General features: G+C 43.1%; 1 protein-coding gene across 3 annotated transcripts in view; it reads right to left on the bottom strand.

Annotated features, from left to right (window-relative positions):
* Positions 1 to 21,439, bottom strand: part of ABAT (4-aminobutyrate aminotransferase) — a 51,787-nt gene extending 30,348 nt beyond the window's left edge. Inside the window, exons 1-2 of one of the 3 annotated variants that reach the window (XM_026859048.1) lie at positions 21,418 to 21,439; positions 4,910 to 5,038 (exon numbers count right to left, since the gene is read on the bottom strand). In XM_026859048.1, coding sequence (XP_026714849.1) covers positions 4,910 to 4,979 — 70 coding nt within the window. In that variant the 5' untranslated portion in view covers positions 4,980 to 5,038; positions 21,418 to 21,439. Of the gene's footprint in view, positions 1 to 4,909; positions 5,039 to 13,433; positions 13,738 to 14,399; positions 14,560 to 21,417 lie in introns of those variants that run through there. The other 2 variants (XM_026859047.1, XM_026859046.1) reach the window with 2 other exon arrangements.
* Between the last annotated feature and the right edge of the window lie 633 nt (positions 21,440 to 22,072).

Raw genomic sequence — 22,072 nt, 5'->3', positions numbered from 1 at the left:
ATAGCAACATAATTAATATAAGAACACCCTTCTAACATTTTGTGATGTTGGTAGTCACAAAGAGCACTGCTGTTAGCAGGTCTCTGTGCTAAGTAGTGATCTCTGCTAAGAAGAGCTTGGTTCAGCACAGGGCTACAAAGAAAGTGCTTAAAACTCTGGTATGTTTGACCACAAATAACACTCTCAAACACAGCTCCTGAGCGTACAATTGGCTGTTACCTGGGAGAAACTCCAGTGGAGGTGCTGAAATTACATCAGTGTAACTAAGAGAAGGAACTACTCCAAGGAAAAAAAATGGAAAGAAGATAGGTAAAAATAAATGCTGGCACACCAGATCTCTCAAATGCAAGATTTTTGCTGTGAAAGATTGTAAAGTGAAAGCTTTCCAGTCCCCAGGGAGGCACATTACACGTGCCATGGCACTGCTGCCCTGTGCAAGTGTAGAAAGGCAATCTCCCTTGCATGCCTTTAACTTCCACTCCACGGTGTCTATCAAACCACCTTCCAGACAGAATTTTTAAAGCGTGGAGGCCCTGACAGCCAAAAGTAGGAGGACTGTGGCTTCCCCCAAGTCCTCTTTTAGGTGTTGCAAGTAGAATCTGTTACTAACAGATCTTGAAATGGAATGGCAAAAGGCCAGGCTAGCTAGAGATGTTTGGAAAACGAACATCGCTATTGAATAATACTGCGAAAACTGAGATTGCTATTTACAGAGTGCTTACGCTGTAAGATTAGCTCTTCTACATGAGATTGTATGTGTTTCAGTACTCCCACATACACACTGGAGATTTTATTGGAACAGGATTCTCCAAACACTAAGAAAAACTCCGATACCAAACAGGCTGTACAGAAGTGGAAGTCCCTGTAAGAAAGGGTAAGAAGAGCTCCCCCTCCCCATCACAGCACAATCCCAAATCAGCTCCTTCCAACAACAGGTTTTTATATGAACATTTTTACGTATCTCAGCGTTTAGTGGGAACATTTGACCAGAGAGAAGAATAAAGGCTCCGTAGGCCTTTGAGAGAGGTTACGCTGCAGAGTCATCAGTGGCCAGTTCCCGGGGCATCAGCTGAAGCTGACCTCATGTCCATGTTCTCTACAATCCAGAGAAGGGAACTGATCCTTGCTTGTCCCACACATCACTCAAAAATATCCTGATTTCTTTCTGTTTTCCTAGGGAAGCTCCTAATGTACAAACTGAATAAAAAAAGTCTTAGAAAGGATTTATACTGGAGACAAAAGTAGGAGCAAATCTTTCTCATGGCTTTCCAACCTCTTTCTAGTAACTGTGATAGGGACAAGCCAGTAATTAACATGAACATCTCTCAGACTTTACTGAGCATACCTGTGAGATAAAACATTACTATCCTCTGTAGAGATAGGAACAGACTGACACATAGGTGAGGTACAGCCTCAACCCGAGTTAGCCCATTGAGGGCACTGCAATAAAAGTGCAGAGAAGCTGGAGGAGAAAAATTGGACCTAGGAGGAGAGACTGAAGCAGTATTTAGATCAGTTGAGAAAAAAGTATGAGGTCTTGGGGTAGGTAATATGTTTCAAATACATAACAGGTTACTGCAAATAAAAAATAAACAGTCCAGCTCCCAAGACCTTTGAGGGCAGGACAAATTATAAGGACTTGATTTTCTTCCTGTTTTGAAACTTAGGTTAAATATTCAAAAAAAGTTTTAAAGGTAAGGTCAGTTCAGCAGTAGAGCAGATTGCCTGGGGAGGCTGCAGAAGCCACACTGTTGGGGGCCTTGAAGAACAGGTCATCATTCTAGAAAGGCATGGGTGTGCACTAATGCAAATTGATGCTACCTTAAGGCAGAAGACTGACCTTTTGGCATGCTTTCCAGTTCAAGATTCCAAGACTAATTCAGCCCCTTAGGGTAATCAGTATGAAACTGAACCTAGATCTCTGAAGTCCCAGCCTGTCCTCATAATTATGGTAGTACCCTACCAGCTAACAACCAACTGAATCTTCATCTGTCTCCAAAGCACGGAAAGGGAACAGCTTTCCTACTACAGTGGCACAGCTGATAAAACCAGAGCTGGCGCAAAGCAGAGTAAGTATTTACGTTCAGACCATCATCTGTGATCACCTTGCAACACAATGGGCTGACAGTACCAACAGAACTCAACTCAGGTGAGACGTAACACCGAGGTACGTCGTCATTTCTCCAACATCAGCTGCCTCTCCCCAACCACCCTGGCTGTTACTATACTGACAGCACTACGCAGGATGCCTTGTAAAAAAAGAGTAGGCTAGTTACTGAGTCTATTGTCCTTCTTCTGTCACCCATCAAATTCTACTGAACTTTATCTTCAAGGCCAAATTATCAAGTAGATCAAATACATAAGGAAAATAAAACTATATCTGATTAAATCTTAATTTTAAGGAAGGAGTAAGGACTCCAAATACTTACAGGCTTCACATTTTTGGGAAAGATTTCAGATGCATATTACTTTCATATGTTTTGCTTAGCTTCTGCATTTTGATCAACTTCAATGATTTTCATTTTTCCTTTCTAGTTAGCTTGCCACAGGCTGGCTAACTGTGTTAGTAATGAAAACACTACAAGCAATAGTTAAATAGAAAAAGATTCTTCCACTAGACGCTTACCTCTTGTCCCATGTTCCTTAAAAGATGAGGGCTTGAAATACATCTTAATTAGAATTAAACACTATCCCCCATGTACAACTAGAGAAAAGGTTCCTAGAAATATTTTGATTAATATAAAGCTTAGTTACCTTTGTTCCATGTGTTTTACAACGGTGAACGTGGATGTAATTCTCTGCTGCAGAGAATGCAAACCTGCCAACACCCTTCCTTTCCACATGCCCCTTTTTTTGTCAGTAACCAGTTTATTTCATGCTCAAGGCCAGCACAGCGCTAACTCCCACATTTGCTTGAAAAATCAGAAATAATCAAGGATGAAAACAATCAATCTCCTTCTGTAAATAAATTTATCACAGATTCAAGCTGAGTAGGATTACTGCCCTTAATGCACACACACAACTGAAACATGACAGCCCACAGACATTGAGACTTCTACCAAGAGGCAATCTATTCTCTCTCCCTCTCCACCTCCATCCCCCCTTTGCAAACCCTGTCATTTCAGAAAAAAAAAATAAAATAAAAAAATTAGCAGACCAAATGGCACCACAGGATTTTTGTGGGAGTAATGTACAAGTCTCTTTTTCAGTCTGCAAAGCTCTGAACTTGAGTACTCAAAAATGCCTTAGAGGAGAGCACTCTGGGGCAAAGAGCCCCTGGATGGTGTCCTCAGCATCTCCCTAAAAGCCAGCAGAGACCAGCAGCACTGCAACCTTAGCTGGGGCTCACCAGAAGAATGGCCTGAAGCTTGGATTGTTGCTACACACATCAGAGCCTTCTGCCTTTCAACCAAGAAGGTTGCAGGCTAAAAAACTGTCAGGATACAGTCCCTTCAGGTGAGGGGTTCTCCTCTTGCTCCATCTTTTCTAATTTCTGGACACACACACACAGAGCATTCAGTCCCAAAGTCCACAGGACTGTTATACAGCCTGCAGCCAAGGTCCTCTAGTCTTTGCTTCAATATTTTAGCATGCTTTCCCACTTCTGAAAGCAAGGATGGATGAATGGAGCCCACAGTTGCTTTGCTTTTTGATTGAAGATCTACACCCACCAGTGCAATGGTGAGAAAGGACGAGTGAGTTAGTACATCTGCCCTCCAGTGACCTCAAGTATCTTGCACAACTGCAATGTCTTTGTGGTTGGGAAGCAGCACAGAAGAGTGCAAGACACACACACGCGGGGCAGGGGGCATTAAGCGATATTGAGGTGACAGATTAGCTCAAAGGACTGACAACTAACGAAGGCCTGGTTGCTGCAAGCGCTTTCCATTGCCCACTATCGACCAAATGATCACTGCTCTTGCACAGTGCAGATAATCAGTGCGTCACTCCCGCTGTACTGTACTGTAACACTGACCTAATACTTTTCCAATAGTTACGAGACTTTGTGTTCTTTAGCCAAAGGTCAGTTGCTCCCTAAACTGTGTTATTTAAATGGAAATCAATCATGTTTAAGTTTCTGAGAAAATGGAAGGGTTTTGTGTTTGCCTAGCAGTGGCAGAAGGAGCACAATGGCACTGCAGAAGAAGGGCTGGAGGGGAGAAGAAACATTAGTATTTACTCAGTCACAGAAAAAGTCATTCAGCTATACTGCATTCAGTATAACAGCACACAAAATGGATGCCACATCTTAGATTCTACACTGCTTTGTCCAACAAAACCAACAGAAATTTAGTTTTTATATCTATTTCACAGAGATTGCAGGTTCAATATACACATACACATGCTAAATTATAAGCTGGGGCCAAGCAAGAACTTGCCATTACACACTTAGGAGAAATTAGTTTGATGCCATGTGATAGGTTTTTATTTCACACTAGAGCTAACTCCAGGCAGAAGCACACATCCCCAGTGAGGGTCACCTCTTCATGTCAGTCACACAAAACCTCTTCCCAAGGGAAGATGGGCAGGGTCATGCTACATAGCACAAAGACAAAAAATGGCTGATTTTGATGGGTGGTTGTTTCATCTCTGCACCACATAGCATCAGAAAATAAAAGTTCCAAGGGGTGAAGACCTTTGTTTCAGTTAGTATGTTTAGAGCACAAATTATTAACCGAGTTCTTGTTTGCAGAATAAAAAAAACCCCACCAGCCCACAGTACCTTTGCGGGCCACTTCTAGACTACAACTGCATCGTTTCCTAAGATGCAGAACATCACACTCTTCAAGTTTTGAAAGATTCAACACCAGCGGACAAACCCCAGCAGTGTTCAAAATGGCACGTTGTTCACTAGCGTAAAGTGAACTCTTACCAAACACAAACCAAGAAAATACAAAAAACCACCTACCAAATACAAGCAGTCTGGAGTTTTGCTGCAGGCAACAGGTCAGCTGTCGACTAAGCAACATTGACGCCATTTTATCTTTTCTTTACTCAAAAAGACTCAATCTTGAGAGATTTCTTTCCGACTGATGTTCTGAAAAGAAGAAAAGCAAACACTTATTTGTGTCCCTATGGACGCAGCCACTATTACCGTGCCATTCATTTCAATTTCCCCTTTCACTAATTCCAATCCAAAGAAACTGAAAGCAGGCTTTGATGGATTAATGCTGACATTCAAAGCAGTCTCAGGATTGAGAACCAAGTCTGATGCTAGGTCTTGTTAAGGCAAATGACTTCTAGGCTAAATCTATATCTCCCAGCTTTAGCAGGGCCAGGGGGTAAAGATCATTACTTATTTTCCCTTGCTCTTCTTCTCTACTTTATGTATGTAGTCCAGTCAGTCTCTCAAAGCCATTATGCTATTTCAATTCATCCTAAGTTTATGCGAAAAATCTCATCTAATACAAAAAGACAGTAGGACAGGCATTAGGAAAGAAAAGAAAATCAATCCCCTGAAAAAAACAGTTCTACCAATTAATTACATCTCTATGAAGACAAACTCTGAGAGCTGGGATTGTTCAGCCTGGAGAAGGCTCAGGTTGCATCCCATCAGTGTGTAATAAATACCTGAAGGGAGGGAGTAAAGAAGGAGCCAGGGTCTTCTCACTGGTGTCCTGTGACTAGATAACAAGCAATGGGCACACACCAAAATACAGTAAGCTCCATCTAAATATAGAAAAACCCTGGACAGGTTGCCCAGAGCGGGTGTGGAGTTGCCATGCCTGGAGATATTCAAAGCCCAATTGGACATGGTCCTGCTTTAGGTGACGTTGCTTGAGCAGAGGGTTGGACCAGATGACTTCCAGAGGTCCCTTCCAACCTCAACCCCTCTGTGATTCCACCTCAGCTAGTTAAATGTAAATGACCTTGTAAAGTCAAGTAGCATGAACTTCTTTTTCAACCTGTACCACCTGTGCAGAAAGCCTGGCTGGAAGTCATAAACAGATAAAACAGGTCATTGAATTGTTATCCAGGACAGAGGTCAAATTCAAACCTTACATTTAGAGGCGTGGTACCCTGTGATCTATGTGGGACACTAGAGGCCCTTCTTTGCCTGCACAGAGACTCAGCTGGGTTTCCCACCTCGCTGTATGTCCCTCCACCCCAGTAGGTGTAGACCATCTAGTAGCAACAGACTGAGGCTTGCAGTCCAAATGAAATGTCACTATTACCATAAAGCTCCTTGGAAGAACTACTTAAATACACTGCAAGGATGGAGCTGATTTCCCAGCAGAAAGAGATCACAGCTTACTGCTTACAGCATTTCTATGCCATCAATAAAATACACAAACACATGCTGCTGATTAGAGGCAGGGAAGCAGCTGATCTATTGCCACCATGACAGAAAGTATCTCTTACCTAACATTAATATATCAGAAATTTAATTTCGGTATTGTCTTTAGCCAAGATACCATTTGCTTTCCTTCATGCTTGAGCTTTTTAAAAATTGAAAAAAATTCAAAAAATTCAAAAAGAAAACAAAAACCTCCTTGCCTACAGATATCTATTAATTCATAGACCTATTAATACTCGGGTACAAAGAAAATTCCCTGTGCCTTCGTAGACAATTGACACAGTATTTGCTTTCATTTAGCTTGCTCCAAGTTCAATTTAAAATTGAAGATATTTTGAAATCTGCCAAGGTGAGCAAACACTTGCACAACGTTTGCGTGCACGTTGGAAAAAGCTAGATTAGCTTTGTGAGGTTTTGGGGTCAGAAGTGTAGAAGGAACTAGTTAATTTTTTTCAGAAAAGAGTAATTTATAAAACAAGATTAATTTAATTCATACATTATTTTTTCACTCTCTTGCTTCTTTCTTTAGTTATGCTAACTCTTGCATAATCAATGTGTAAAGAAATACCCCAATACCATAAATTTCTTACCTCGTGAACATCCTCTAGCAAAAAAACAAACGTGGGTAAGTCAGTGAGACTACCACTGTGGAAAAAAAGCTGTTAAAGGATGAACTGGCCAAGCACCTCTCACAATGAATAACCCCCTTGGCTGATGCTCTCTGCTCACAGCTATTTATCCGGTCTGTACTTGTGCAATCCACAACCTCCTCCTTCAGTCTGCTCTGCAAAGTCTCTAGGAGCCTGTTAAAAGCTAACATAGTTTTGCAGGAACTAACAAACAGAGCAGTGCAAACTTACCTACGACAGAAGGCTAAAACAACCCAGCGAGGTTCACTTCGTCGTTCTAATCCCCTTCAGGCATCTCCCGTGGGTGTTTTGCTACCAAGTGACTAATCTACCTTCCTCGCAATGATGAGATGCCTCGTCACATAAAATCAAACGTACCTTTAAGTCACGCTACATGGTTGTACCCACCAGCGTCCAGGTTTCCCTTCAGCGGTCCCTACTTTTTCTTCCCTAGGTGAACCACCCCTAAGTCTTTGCTCCCAGAATGTTATTTTATCTTTTACTTATATTATCCTGTTTATCTTAAGTCCTTTAATGGTTAAATTAGGGTATTCATAAAAGGCTTAAAAAATATATTCGGAAATGGTATTGGCTTTCTGAAATACTCGTAGAAAAAAATTATTGCAAGTGGTTTAAAAGTAAAGTAGCTTAGCCCTAATTTTCCTTTGACAGTTATATAAAATGTTTTACCATTTTCTGGTCCAGAGTGAAAATCTATCATGTCGTATCACATGTGAGTATAACTAAAATCAACTTTTCCATTTCCATTATGCACACCAATTCTCACAGGAGATCAGCTGATGTGATTGGTGTATTTGTCTAAGCACATATTATTTGGTTATCATCATAACCAATTGAATTTTGCCTCCATAATTCATCTCTTGATCAATTCCCACTGGTCTGGCTTGTTCCAGCACCGCAAGCAGCTGCAGCACAATTTTCGAGACAGTAGAAATCAGCTTTCATACACATGTCAAAACCGCAGCAAAGCCACGCTCCATCACCACCGCTGCTTCGGAGCAACGGCGCACGCTTTGAGTCTTTAAAATCTAGACAAAATACAGCCACCACTTTCAGGTATCAGACTGTAAAGGGGACGTGAAGGACAGTGTTTGTGTCCGATGTGTGATTAAACGCTACCTACCTTAGACCTCAGAGAAGTGAGACTCTTTCAGAAAAAGAGATTCATAAAAGTCTTACCGAAATATTTTCTGTCTAATCGCAACTGTCTGAGCTGGAGAAGGCCATCGTTACAGATGACTACAAAAGAGCTGTTCTGTAGTGAACGTTCACTACATTAAATATATTTGCATATAATTTTGCATTATGTAAACACACGCAGTGGCAAATACAGTTTAAGTCATCGTCACATTCTTTTAGTAAGAAAAATTATTTTCAAAGGGGAAGCTCAGTACAGTTTATTGACCACATGAAACATCAGGATATGTGGATTTTTTAAAATGCACACTGTGAAAACTGGATGCACTGTTTTAAACAGCAGCTCTTAAAATTCTGTGCCGAGTGATTATTTCTGACAGGCAAAATTAGTTACTAGGAACGACAACAGTCATTCAGCAGCAGTAGCAGCAGCCTACTGTGAAGACACAAAGATGCATTGTTCCTGTGAGCTAACAAGATTATGTTTTTTACAGAGAATCCCTGGGGAAAAAAAAAAAAAAAATTAGAGAGGGACTCCAACATTCAGAGGGGCTTGATCTGTATAGAAGAGTGAAAACATACAAACTAGGAGTTCATGTAACATTCTTGCTTGCTAGCAGAGGAGCAAATGGAGCATGATGTCTGTGCCTGCAAAAACCCGCCTCTGCAAGCATCCCTGGGATAGACGCAAAGGTAAGAAGTGAAACAGAGACACTGCAAGACACGGATGAGAAGTCAGCACTGCAGATTTGCATTTCTTTCTTGCAACTCATGCCAAAGACACGAGAAGCCTGTTTTAAATTCATGGGGGCACATTCATCTGTCCGTCTGCTGCTCCAAATCCATTTAACCAGGAACAATTAAGTGGTTTAGAAACAGCAGCACAATCTGCACAGGGCAATTACTCCAAAAGTCTTCATAACGTGTATTTGGGGAGCTGGAAGGTAAAGACAAACACACTCCTTTTTTGCTGTTTTCCTTGGCTTGACTTTTCTGTGGTGCACAGCAGCAAGGGTATTGTCATACTACATGTTCATTGTTGTGAAATTTGAAGCATCTCGAACAATTTTTTAGTCTTGCTTGCTTGGATCCATCTCGATGTGAAAACAGCACAAGGCTTATTCGCTTGGCGAGCTGTCGGGGGTCTACTGGTGGGGACAGGGGTCTTGAAGCTCTGCCACCCCGCCGAGGTGGTGGCCACTGCCTCACTCTGTTGGGAGCCCACAGACAGCACCAGCATTAGGCCTGCAAGCAAAACCACCCTCTCCACACCCCAGCCTGCCCTGGCATCCTGGAGGTGAGCTGGTAGAGATGGTTTGCAAGGAGGGTGTTTCTCAAAGAGGTGAGAAGGCTCTTCAGTTCACAGCTCAGCACGCTTTGAGATTGCATTTTCTGCATTTGTTTTTTAACAGTGAAAGAAACTGCAAATTGAGAGACCAAGTCAGCTATGGTTCCCGGGACCAGAACAAAAGAACCATGTTGAAAAGCCTGGCACTACTTGGGTAGCCCTGCTGGAAGTGGGAAAACACTGCAAAGCTCGTTTTCTTTTGTAATTAAAAGTTGATTTCCTTGGCTTCACAGGATTGTGAGCCCAACTACTGTGAGAAAGACCCACTAGGTGATAAAGAATTAGTGGTCCATTTTTTGGTGTTGTTTATCTTCCACGAGCTCTTGTTTCTCCTTTTCTAGCCTCCACAGTGCTCCCATACCCACACATCAGGGCTGGAATGTATCAGAGGCAAGCTGGAAAAAGTCTGGATAACGGGACCAGGACATGGGCACTAAGAAGAGGGAGTCACAGACGCTAGCACATACGTAGCAACTGCCACATCAGTGATGAGAGAAGCAGTTCTGAAAGAGAGGAAAGATAAAAGAGGGTGCCAAAACCAGAGCTGGATGGGACTGCAGCTTCTGAGCTGAGCTGGGACAAGCCCTCCAGCCTCACTCATGCTGCCCAAGCCCTATCATCTCTTACTCTGCAACAGCCTGACAGGTTAGAAAGAAAAATCTTAACCAGGCCCACATTCTGTACCCCATAAACTACTGAAAATCCCTTGTTACCGATTTTTTATTATTTTCATCAACTTCTGGCAGGTAAGTGTCCTGGGTCTAGGGCCCACAAAACAGAAAGTTGAAGTCCCTGCCTTAAAATAATAAAAATCCAAGGCCATTTGTTAAAGGGGGTAAGTCTCCTGGTTTGCAGTGCTCGTGAACGAGCATCTTTTATGACTTAAGTGATGCAGCTCAAGTATTTTACTTCTAAAAACAGATCAAGTTGATCCCAGACTCTGGAATATCCCTACAATTTCACAAAGAAATATAGGTATGGGTGAGGTGGAAGACAAGTCAAGTCTGTCATCCATTAAACATAATCATGCCCTCTCTTAGTCTGCATTTGAGGAAGAATGGGGCAACCTAATGTCATCGTGGTTATCTAAAAAAGATTCCATGTATACAAGCACTCGCTGTTCAAAACCACACTGCAATCATTACGTACTGCCCCACCTTCCTCTGGGGAGATGGGGAATGTCCACATCCAGTAGATCAAAGCAGGAAAAAACTGAATGAGTTAACCAGTTGTTATTGACAGGGCGCAGGGTGACATTAGAAATCCTGACTTACTGCTTTAGTCACTTAAATGTAGTAATCAACAAAGTAAATAAAGAAGCCTGCCAGCATGTTGATGTATTTAACTGCAATCCACTTGGTCCCAGAAGCAGTTAAGAGTTCAATATAGCCTATGTAGTTCTGAAAGTCTGAGTGCACACAATGAAATACAACAGGTCCTTTTACTTCAACATGTTTTGTTTTAAAGGTATAGTTCTGAATAAAATTTGAATTAGCTTACAACAACATTTGCAAGATAAGTTTGTTAGAGTAGCACCAAGAATTTCTAGTGATAGACTAAGACTATCTCAAACCATCATGGGAACAGGAAGGTCCTGTTAAGGGGTAGTTGGCGAGAAAATTAACATCTAGTGTTCAAGGCTGGCATTAGATTTTCCATCCAGCGTCTATACAAACTCAGCATAAAACAAAGCAGAAACTCTTGATTTCAAGAAGAACAGTACCTAGCACCACCCTCATGAGATGGCACAGAAAAGAGAAACAAGCTGCTCCTCATCCAACTTGGTCAACCAAAGGCCACGGCCTCATACTTCAAAAGCAAAGGTGGTGACAAGCACCCCGCATCATCAGGGTCACATACCAGGATGACTACAGTGACTGAGACACCCTGCAGAAGAGATCTGCTGGGTCTATAGGACAACCCACACATCAGAAAGGGACCCCAGAGCACTTGGAAGCTCAACACTTATCTGGCGCAATTTCACAAGCTGCAGCCAAAAAAGTCAGTGCAAAGAGTGACTCTCAACAACAAATGTTGAGTTTGTCCTTGGAAAGCACAGCTCATCGAGGCATTTCCTACCGAGCCACACTAACAACAAAGCGAGCCACAGCTATCTGCAAGTAGAAACATGTATCTACCACCAAAATGCATTTTTCCAGAAAATATTTCATGAGCTGACAATTGCTTTTGTTGTTTACGCCTCTAACAACCTTAAAGGCTTCGTGTACAGGATGTAATTGAAAACTCCATGATTGTACTTAAGTTGTCAAGGACACAGTTGTCATAGTTACAAGTAAAGCTCAAGTGTCTGTTATTCATGTTGCTTATTTATTTGGTGACACCAACAGGATCAAACACTCCCACTACTGTTCAGAAGAACAGAAATGGGGAGACTGGTTTTGTCCTTCAAGTCTTGACAAAACAGTAAATACTACACAAGACAGTGTAAGTCTTCCCTAATAAACTGGCTTTTTGCACAGCTATCTCATGTCCACATTCAGCTGGCATTCAAGTCAGTCTGTTCTGAAAACTGCAGCAAAAGCCCAAAGCAAGGTGCAACACGAGACAAAAACCTCACATCTATAGCTTGGAAGTACTGTACAGTCAGCATCCATCATGACAGGGCAATACCTACCTGCCTAATGAGACCAACAATCAAGTCAGAACAGAATCCTGCAGTCTTTCCATCAAGTTTTGACACTTCTGATTGTAGATGAGTTTTGTAACACTCATGTCCAGGTTCTCCTCCTTAGATGTCCTCTTGGTGATTGGTTATGAATATGTATTTAAAAAAAAATAAATAAATAAAATCTTTCTGCCCTTGTCTCTGCCTTCCCTCTCTCCAACAAATATCGGACCAAGAAAATATTCCTGGTCCATAATCCAGTGAATAAGAACAGGTGGGAATGTGGCAGTTATGTCACACTAGGATTCAGGTGACCCACTAAACTTCTGAGCAGATCATTTTTGATCCAAGAACTACTAGAACAGCTAAGCTGGGATGACATGTGCCTACACCTGGCTTGTGAAAAAAACCACATTGTCTCAGAAAAAGAAAAAAATGGGGTCGAAATAGGATCTGTTAGAAATTGGGCAAGTTCCAGATACACAGCTAAAAATACCTACATCAACAGCATAACTGTACATAAATGTTGGTAAAAGACAAGCACAGGTAAACTAATGTTAACTGAAAAATTTTAATTTTTTTTTTTAGTTTGTTATGCCTTAATAGTTCCCACTGAAAAAACCTGCACTTTGATATTTCAGTGAACTTTACTAGTGAGCTATGCATAACCTCTCTTCAAGCCTGCATATTCTGAATCCATTATTTTAAACGCAGATGGCAAGAACATAGCCAAACCATGCCTGTTAATTTCCACACATTTCCCACCCTAAAACAGTCCAGCTCTCAATGGGTTAAACAGCTTAAATTATGACACAGCTGTGCTTTCCAGATTAGTTGCTCCACAAGCATTCTGCAGCATCGGAAAAATTAAAGTACTGCAAAATACCCTCAAGTGGAGTTTCATCCAAGAAAATTCAGTTATACTGCTGGTAAGATTTTATTCCTTGGCATCCTAACATTGCCTCCTCAGAGGTCATGAAAATAGATAAATAGCATCAAATAAAATGCACTGTAAAAGCACAATTTATTCTTCTGCTTCCTAAAGTCATAAACCAGCTCACTTGGAGGCAGCCTGCACCAAACCAAGGGAAGCGTCTTAAACAGGAGCGAGTGCTCTGGTTTCTCAAGGTGACCCCCATTTCAGCTGAGGACACAGAAAAGCAGACGCATGGGGGAAGATTTCTTTTACAAGGGGTCCAGCAAACAAACCAGGGAACGGCTCACCATGGCTGTCCACGACAGGGACATTTTAACATCACACATACATGGACACAAATTCCCCTCTAGCAGAAGGCACGGGAGCGCAGCCCTCGCAGGCTCGGCCGCAGGCTGTGCCAACCCCATCGCATGCAGGCACAAGGCAAAGGCACTTACATGACTTGGACGAAAACTCCCCACAGCCAGCTTGCTGATCGAAAACGTTGAGCTCTCCTTCACTTTAGAGTCGGCTGCTGTCGGCTGCATTCACGAGAAATGCCATTGCCGTCAGCTCCCTCCCGCAGCCGCTCGCGACTGCCGGCAGCACGGACAGGCATCACCCAGAGGAAACCCCGAGCTGCGATCCTGCAGCTCAGCTATGGGGATTGCCCCAGTTAAGGAAGGTTAATGAAACCAGCTCCTGCAAGCTGTACTCTGTGCTCAGCCAAACCCAGTGGAGAGCAATGCCCAAGTCCCCTCAAACCGAGATGATGTGGCTCTGCCCATCGCTACTCTAGCACCTCCAGCATGTGGGTGTAGCCCATCAGCTCGGACCCCTGGGAGTCCGAGTTCACCTGAATGCCTTCTCAGCAGTTTCTGAAAACAAACTCCTGAGACGCAGAGCCAGACTGTATTAATGTTTGAAATGGCCTCTTAGTTTTCAAGAACTGTGGAACAGGTTTTATCCTTCATTTTACTCTGGTTTGCAAATACCCCGAGGGTGACACGCAGGCACCCAACTACCATAAAATAACCTCGGTTCGGTTCAGTTCCTTCAGGTGGTGCACAGGTACAACAGCCAGCACACATCCTAACACCACCTCCCGCTGCCGCACGCTCCTCGAGACGGGGAGCGGGAGAGACGGGGACACGCGCCGAGAATAACGGCACCGACCGCTCAGGGCCGTGGCCCCAGAGAAGGCGAGCACAGGGTGCCATCGCGGAGGCAGGGATGCCATCGCCAGGTTGCCATGGTGCCGGGTGGCAAGAGGGAAGATGCGCCAGGGCGCAGGAAAAGGCTGAGCTGCTTCTGATTTAAATCCCTGTGACAGGGTTTCGGCCACTGCACAGTTGCTGTGGCAACCGACAAGTGAAAAATCACAGAGGAAATCTGTAATTATTACAAGCGAGATGGTGACTTACCCACTTCAGTAATCAGGACATTAAAACGACTCGAGCAGAGGAAGGGGTGCTCCGTGCCCCTCACCCGGCAGGGCTGCACTGCAGCAGGGAGCCAGGGGCCGGACCCCAGCTGTGGGATGTGCTTGACGCCCCAGCTCCCGTAGGCTCCAGCTGTGGGATGCGACGTTTCAGCAGGATGCTCTCCTAAGTGCAGGGCTTGAAGCCTGACCGAGGGGCTGCCACCGAAGCGCCTGCACCCATATGCTGCCAGGAGGGAGACGAGGGAGCAGCCTGGTCCTTGGGGAACCAGAGCCAGCCCCAGACTTGTGCTGCCTTGGATCAGCACAAGCGCAGCGAGGAGTAAGGAAGGGTCTAGGACAGAGGGAAGGACAGATATCGGAAGCAAGTGACAAACACAGAGGATGCAATGCTTATAGGAAGCAGCTGAGGTCCCTGTAAATTTAGTGACTCTAGCTTGCACGGCTGTTACAGCACCATGCCTTCCTCTTCCACCTTCTCTGAGTGCAATAACAGCAGCAGTATTTATTCGGTACGGGAGGATGTTGTGATGCTCACGATGCTAATACAGGAACGAGGAGGGACAGAAAGTTGTTCAGGTAGACCAAACAGACTCTGCAGTCTCTCTCCATTGTAACATTATCCTGATGCAGGTAATTTACACACCAACAGATGCAATGCCAGCATCCACACAACCAATTTCTATCCGTTGCAGGAGTATGCAATTTAAAATCACCATGTTGTTCTCCAGAGCTCTTCTATACAAAATGGCTAATTGATCACCATCCAAACTGCTAATGAAAACACGGTTAACACCAATATGGAAGAGTACCAGATGTGGCTGACCCTGTTTTGGTTCCCTTCTCCTTTGCTGTTAGACTGTGACCTGTGATCCCACGTGAGTACCAGCAACTGTCAAGAAAGGAACCTGGATCCCAGTTGCTTAGAGGACAGATAGCATATGTCCTGGTTTCCGATGGAATAAAGTTAATTTTCTTCCTAGTAGCTGGTATAGTGCAGTGGTTTGGATTTAGGATGAGAATAATGTTGGTAACACACTGATGTTTTAGTTGTTGCTAAGCAGTGTTTATACTAAATCAAGGACTTTTCAGGTTCTCATACAGCCCTGCCTGTGGCCGCTGGGAGTGCACAAGAAGCTGTGAGGGGACAGGGCCAGGAGAGCTGACCCAAACGAGCCACAGGGGTATTCCATACCATAGGATGTCATGCCCAGTGTATAAACTGCGGGGAGTTGGCCAGGGGTCACTGAAGCTCGGGAATTGGCTGGGCACTGGTCAGCAGGTGGTGAGCAATTGTATTGTGCATCATTTGCTTTATATATTCTATTATTACTATCTTCCCTTCATTTTCTGTTCTATTAAACTTTGTCTCAGCCCACAAGTTTTACTACCTTTTTTTTTTTTTTTTTTTCCCCCCTCCCAATTCTCTCCCCCATGCCACTGCAGGGGTGGAGCGAGTGAGTGGCTGTGTAGCGTTTAGTTGACAGCTGGGGTTGAACAACTACATCATACTACTCCAAGTAACAGGTTGTTGATTTGATCCAAATTAAAGACTGAAGCTGATCCCTCATCTTCGTTATTTAAAATCTGTTATTAATTACACACACAAACTGTAAAAGACATATTTAAACTGGCCTGTACTAGTTGCCAGACATTAAAACAAACTGCTGATTCTAAATTGAACTTGTTAACTAGCTAATCTAATGCAGAGAGGGCAATAATCCTATTCAGACAGATGGTTAGCACAGGGACACATCACAAAGTAGAGGGGGAAGGACTAAGAAAAGTTGTAGGTATTTACACCCACCATATATAAAACATTGGATTCCAAGGCAACGCTTTCTATCAGTGATTTATTACTACACATTCAGTGAATAATCAGGATTACAGCTCCTAAGGGTGCACTTCTGGAAGATCAGGGTATGGTAAAGAAATCTTGTGCCTTTACTGAGTGCTACCTTAAGTGATGTGAGGCTAAACTCATTAAGCAAAATTATCCTGGATGGAAAGTACTTCTGACTGTCAAGTGCTACTGTGGTGCCAACAATTTATAAGACAGCATCATCTAGAGACTCCAGTCAGCCTCGTCTCCCATCATGCTAAGCTGTGTTGTGTCCAACTGCATGGAAACTCATCCTCCAGAGAAAGAGAGCAATTCAGTAGTAGACTTATTTGCAGCAGATTTTTTTGTTTTAACCCTTGCATCAAATGGCTCAACACTGAACTGTAACTTCCTAGGCTGCTTTCAGCCCCGTAACTCACAGCTCAGCCCCTCCATATCCATAATTACCCTGCCTGGCAGGCTGGGTGCACAAAGAGGATGACAATGAGTCGTGTAAAGTCCTGTTGCAGGGCAAAGAATGTAGAAGTCCCAGTCATTCTTATGTCAGTGATTTAAAGCAATTGTAACTGCTAAACACTTACTTAAGATGTATTAAAAATGTGCTATTCAACAAACTGTGGATTGTAACAAGAAAGCCATAGACTTCCACTTGATTTAATCAAGAGAACACCGGTGACAAGATCTAGTTGAACAGTCTGTCATTGGAAGGGACCGCCAACCACCCACTGTAAGTATTCAATCTGCACATCTTCCAAGGAAGACTTGTTATGCAATTTTTCACCGTTAGAGAATAAACTCCTGCTTTAGCAGAATCAAAAGCATGCCTTTCCACTGTTAGATGATTTTTATGTATCAATACTACGTACATCCTTCTGAATGTATTATGATGATACAAGGCAAAATGGGTAGCAGATTCTGGCCAGGCTGGTTCACAAGATCAAGTAAATAGCACAAGGTTAGTATAAAGGATATTTTGTCTTTATGGAAAATACTGTAAGGTTTAACTACGTTATTAACTGCTGGATTTCACTGCAAATGATGGTGAATTCCTCCAGAAGCAACTCTATAGCCCTCCTTAATCTCTGCCTCACTCTGGAAAGCTTCTCCTACAATTTGTTAGGAAAAACAAATCATTTCAAACAACGCAGAACTACAGTACTTGAGAAAAATTTGATATCCAGAAATAGCAGCTCTAGGGTAGAGACAAATGTCAAAATCCTAAACATCACACACACTTGCAAGAAACAAGAACAAAACACGTTAATATGACAAAGCAGAGAGCAAGGCACACCGGGATACTCAGCACCAAGTCGTAAGTCCTCCTTCAAAAAGAGCTGCCACAAGACTAAAAAGCAGACTCTTAGGACCTCAAACTTGAATGAAGGGGAAAAGCAACACCTCTCTTCAGGGTTTACCATGTTTGGAGAAGGAATAAAGCACTAACTGCAGTGTTAAATCAACTTTTGGGTACTGTGAACAGCAGCAGTGATTACTAGGTTCACTTTAAAATACATAAAAAAATCTTTCAATCCAGTTGGAAGAAAACATGAAGACTATTTAGATGTTGATTGCAAGTTAATTATAAAAATTTGAGCAAACAATTTGCAGACAGAAAGATAAAAATCTTATTTGGAGAAAGAGGATTATCACGAAAGGCAAAACAGAAAATACAGACTCGGATTGCTTAGGCTTTGTGGGAAACCCACCACACTGCAGCTTTCTCAACCCGTGGCTAGACAGAAGTCTGCCTCCTACCCTAGCACATTCCGTAACATTACACAAAGTGTACAGAGGTAGTTTTTCTTCTTTGCAAAAAAAGTAAAGAAACTCATGGAGTGGAACTCACCTCAATCAATAACACTAATATCCAGGGATCGCTTTTGGTGAGCAGATGCTCAGCTTAGAAGTCAGAGGTTGCGTGTGTGCAAGGGCACACCTGAACTGCGCCTGCTTTACTCACGGATCAGTAACTGGTGTAACTTACACTGACATGGGGAGCGGGGGATCATCTCCTCCCTCACCCCCCCCCTTCTTCAGATGACAACTACTTTAATTCCCATTAAATGTGATAACTTCTTATTTGGAAGAAGGCAAGGGATATAGAAATTAAGCACAATTACTATGAATTTCTACTACTCAAAAGTCCTGTTACTGCCTGCTTATTCAGGCAACAGGTTAAAAAGAACAGCAGTGGGAAGTTTTCAAAATAGTTTAGGGAACACAGATATGTATGCAGCGTTCATCAATAAGACTCTGTGGCTAAATTCCCCAGTATGTTTTGAAAGTTATCAGATGGACAGAGAAACTAGTGCCCATCTGATTCAGCAGGATACGTATTTCTGAAGTGATCCCTTGTACTTCACGGGGCCCCTTCACAAAACTAGTTGTGAATAAGCCAAAGCACTGTTGAATTAAAAACAAGGTAAAAAAATGGTAACTAGAAGACTCACTGAAGGTTATCAAAATCTGAAAGCTATCCACTAGGGAAAAAAGCCACACAGCTACTGGATAAACTGTGCTTATTCACTTCTTATATATTGCCTGTTTGACAAAAATAAAGGAGCTGCTGCACTATAACATTTCATACAAGTACTAAATACCCGGACACAAATCTGAGGAGGTAAATTAGACTTTAGTAAGTGTGCTAATGACTAAACTCAGTGGTAAAGTCTCACTGAGGTCCATCTGTACTGCACCCATACTCTCATGATAACACTGACACCTACATAAGAGACTGAGTGCTGTTTTTTCAGTCTGGCACATGCAAGCTGTGAATCACAGGCACGTGAAGATTCTGTACATCACAGGTAGTTAAGAAGTGTTGGATAGTTTTGGAAAGGCGGCTAGTATTGGGCAAATCTTTCTAAAAGTTTCTATTATGAGTTGAGCAAGTCCAGCTTAGTTGCTGGGGTCAGAGAAGAGGGACCTGGTGTCAAGAAGCTGTTGAAGGAATCCTTGTGTAACTGTGATGCTCAAAGAGACTGCACCAATCGGGAGTGGGGACACAGATCCATGAGGTTATGTCAGCTCCTTCTGGAACCACAGAAGATACTCACTGTTTCCGGTTCATAAAGGAGAAGGCCCACAGGACTGGAGTTAGAAACGAGCTAAAAGCAGGAACGGAAAATAACTGATTTTTATGGCTTTGGGAGAGAACCTTTTCAAGCAACCAAGAGAGCCACTGGACGTTCTGCAGCTCTGCAAATATCTCTTGAGGAACATCCACGGGTGCTGCAAGATACCTTGCAAATATAGGCTGTAATGATGAATAAAGTAACAAATCAGCTGGCAATACCACTAGCCTTAGTGTGGTGGGACAGGTAGGAGATTTCTCTCAAACACCACAAAAATGCTGCAACAAGAGCAGAGAAAGGCATCTCAACGTGAGCTGTCTGGTGGCACGGGGCAGCAGCTACCTTCCCTTTTTGCACTGTCAGACAAGCCTGCCTCTCTTATGTGACGATATTGCCACAAAGGCACTAATAAGCACCAGGAATGACTAACATATCAAAACCAGATTAAGGCAAGTCTAATTGCTGGTGTAATTTTAAACAGCTCCCCGAGTTACATCAGGATGAATAGAGTCAGTATGGAATAAGGAGCTAGCAGTCATGTTAAACACCTTGCTTATTTATTTAACAAAAATATTTATCTTTCTAAGGATATCTCATGAAAGTAAGCAACGCTAGCACAATGGGACAGCAAAGCACTTCCCCTCAGAGCACTGTCCTCCGTTCTTCAGTGGTACTTAACCTCTCCCTCTCAAGAGGCCCCATGAGAGCACTGTCCTAGCATCTCAGAAAAAGAAAAAAAAAAAGGAAAATAATTCTTCTCCTTCATAAAACTCAGGGTTTCACTGAATGAATGGAACCAGATAATTCTTCACAGAACTAACCAAATCATGTGCTTTGTTAGCCTTTAGAAGCATTGTATCAGTATTATCGCAAGCTGCCCCTTTTCCCTCTTTTCTGTTAACTAGTGAGAGTAGCTGAAAGGGACAATCAGAGAGTGAAGTTTCACAACAGATGAGAGGAATGAGGCTGCACGCCTGCGAAGCTTGCCTACCAGCCCGAGCAGAGGATCAGTTATGCAAGACTGCACATGGATTTTGACCAGATGTTACAAACAGTCCCTTTCTCCTCCCTTTTCCATTTAGAACAGTAACGCTGGATCTGTGAGCTATTTCCCATCGCTTATCAGATCACTCTGGAACATGATTTTTTCTGCATATTTTCTGAAAAAAGTACAAGTATTGCATCAGAAATTATGTATGGCATCGCACAACCAACGTTGGGTTTGGAAGGGCAGTAGTATCTTCTCAGTCTCTTTTCTGAAGAGCTCCACTTTCACCTAGCTCACCTGTCACCTGCATGGCTCGCTCTCCCATTCACACCAGAGATCCCCAGCTTGGAGAAGAGACATCACCAAACTCTTCAGTGAAGTAAGTTCAGCTCAGTGAAAGCAAGGTACACCAGTGAAAGGAAACAACTGAGCAGTGTGAGGAACACGAGGTCCAACCAGAGTAGCCACCACACTTGACTCACTGTTGAAACATCACCACCCATGAACCCATGTTCATCATCAGTCCTACCATTTTGACCAAAGTCCCACTACACCAAAATCTACAGATAAGCAAAAGAACAAACTCTGAACTCATTCACAATCATGTAACAGTACAATCTTTATGAACACCAGCAATCTTACAGGTTGCCTCAGAGGGATTTTCCAACCACCTTCTTGGCCAAGGAAAAATAAAGATTACTGGTGAGAATTTAAGGAAGTAGGCACTGACCTGCTACTAAAAGTACTTCTAAAACAACTGACATTTTAGATTTCATAACTGGGAATAAAAAAGCATGAGATTTGTTAACTATAGTTACTGCAACACCCAGATGGTTGCTGAGATCACAAAACTTCTTCCCAGTCAAAGACCCCGTCACATCATGAATCCAGCTCCTAGCACTGCTTGTCATTATTCCCATTTGCCTCTACTCCCTCTGTTAATAACAGAAGCTAGCCCTTTTTATGCTTTTCTTCAGCTGCTTTTTACCACAGCCAAGGCAGAAGCATCACATTACAGTAGCTACGCCAGCCCCTTACAATACCTGCTGCTCAAACCAAGGAACCAACTGAAGATTTCCACCCGTAACTCCATTACCTGGTAAAACTGCACCGCAAACACGGAGCGTGGAGTTCATCTGAGCCAAGCTCATCCTCTGCTTTCCTATCCACCACCACATTCTGATTGTGTAATCCTATTTCCCTCTCCAAGAAGCTGCATTGCAGCAACAGCTGTGGAGCAAAAAACAAGGTGTGCTTTATACTGGAGCCAGGACGAGAGAATATTGAGGCGGAGGCAGTATGGTCTGAAAAGGTCAAACACCCCCCTCACGCCTGCTGTCTGGGGACCGGCGCTGCCAGCACCACGCTCGCAGCTTCGCCTGAAGTGATGGAATCGGTGAGGATTCAGAAGTCACGGCCTCTGGCCTGTCTGCAGCACGGTGTGGCAGGATTACACTTCGATCTGTTGCCAGGAAGCATCTTATGCCTGAAATCCTGTCATGGCAGAGCAGTTTGTTTTGGTTTCTAAACAGCTTTTAACCTGCCGTATTCTCGAATTCCCACTGAGGCAATCATTTATATCATCAGATTTACACAGGGAGCTGTTAAAAACGCTTCGATACAAACCTACTCCCTCCATCCCACTGCCAGTGTCCTTTTTTTTTTTTTTTTTTTTTTTTGGTGTACATGGTAACACTAGTATCAAGCAAGCACCTGGCAAAAAATGTGTCATTCATACCAGCTGCAGAAAG

This window comes from Athene cunicularia, assembly GCF_003259725.1.
Source record: "Athene cunicularia isolate RWA chromosome 14 unlocalized genomic scaffold, athCun1 chr14_part1, whole genome shotgun sequence".
Classification (NCBI taxonomy): domain Eukaryota; kingdom Metazoa; phylum Chordata; class Aves; order Strigiformes; family Strigidae; genus Athene; species Athene cunicularia.
This window is presented reverse-complemented; position numbering and strand designations above follow the sequence as displayed.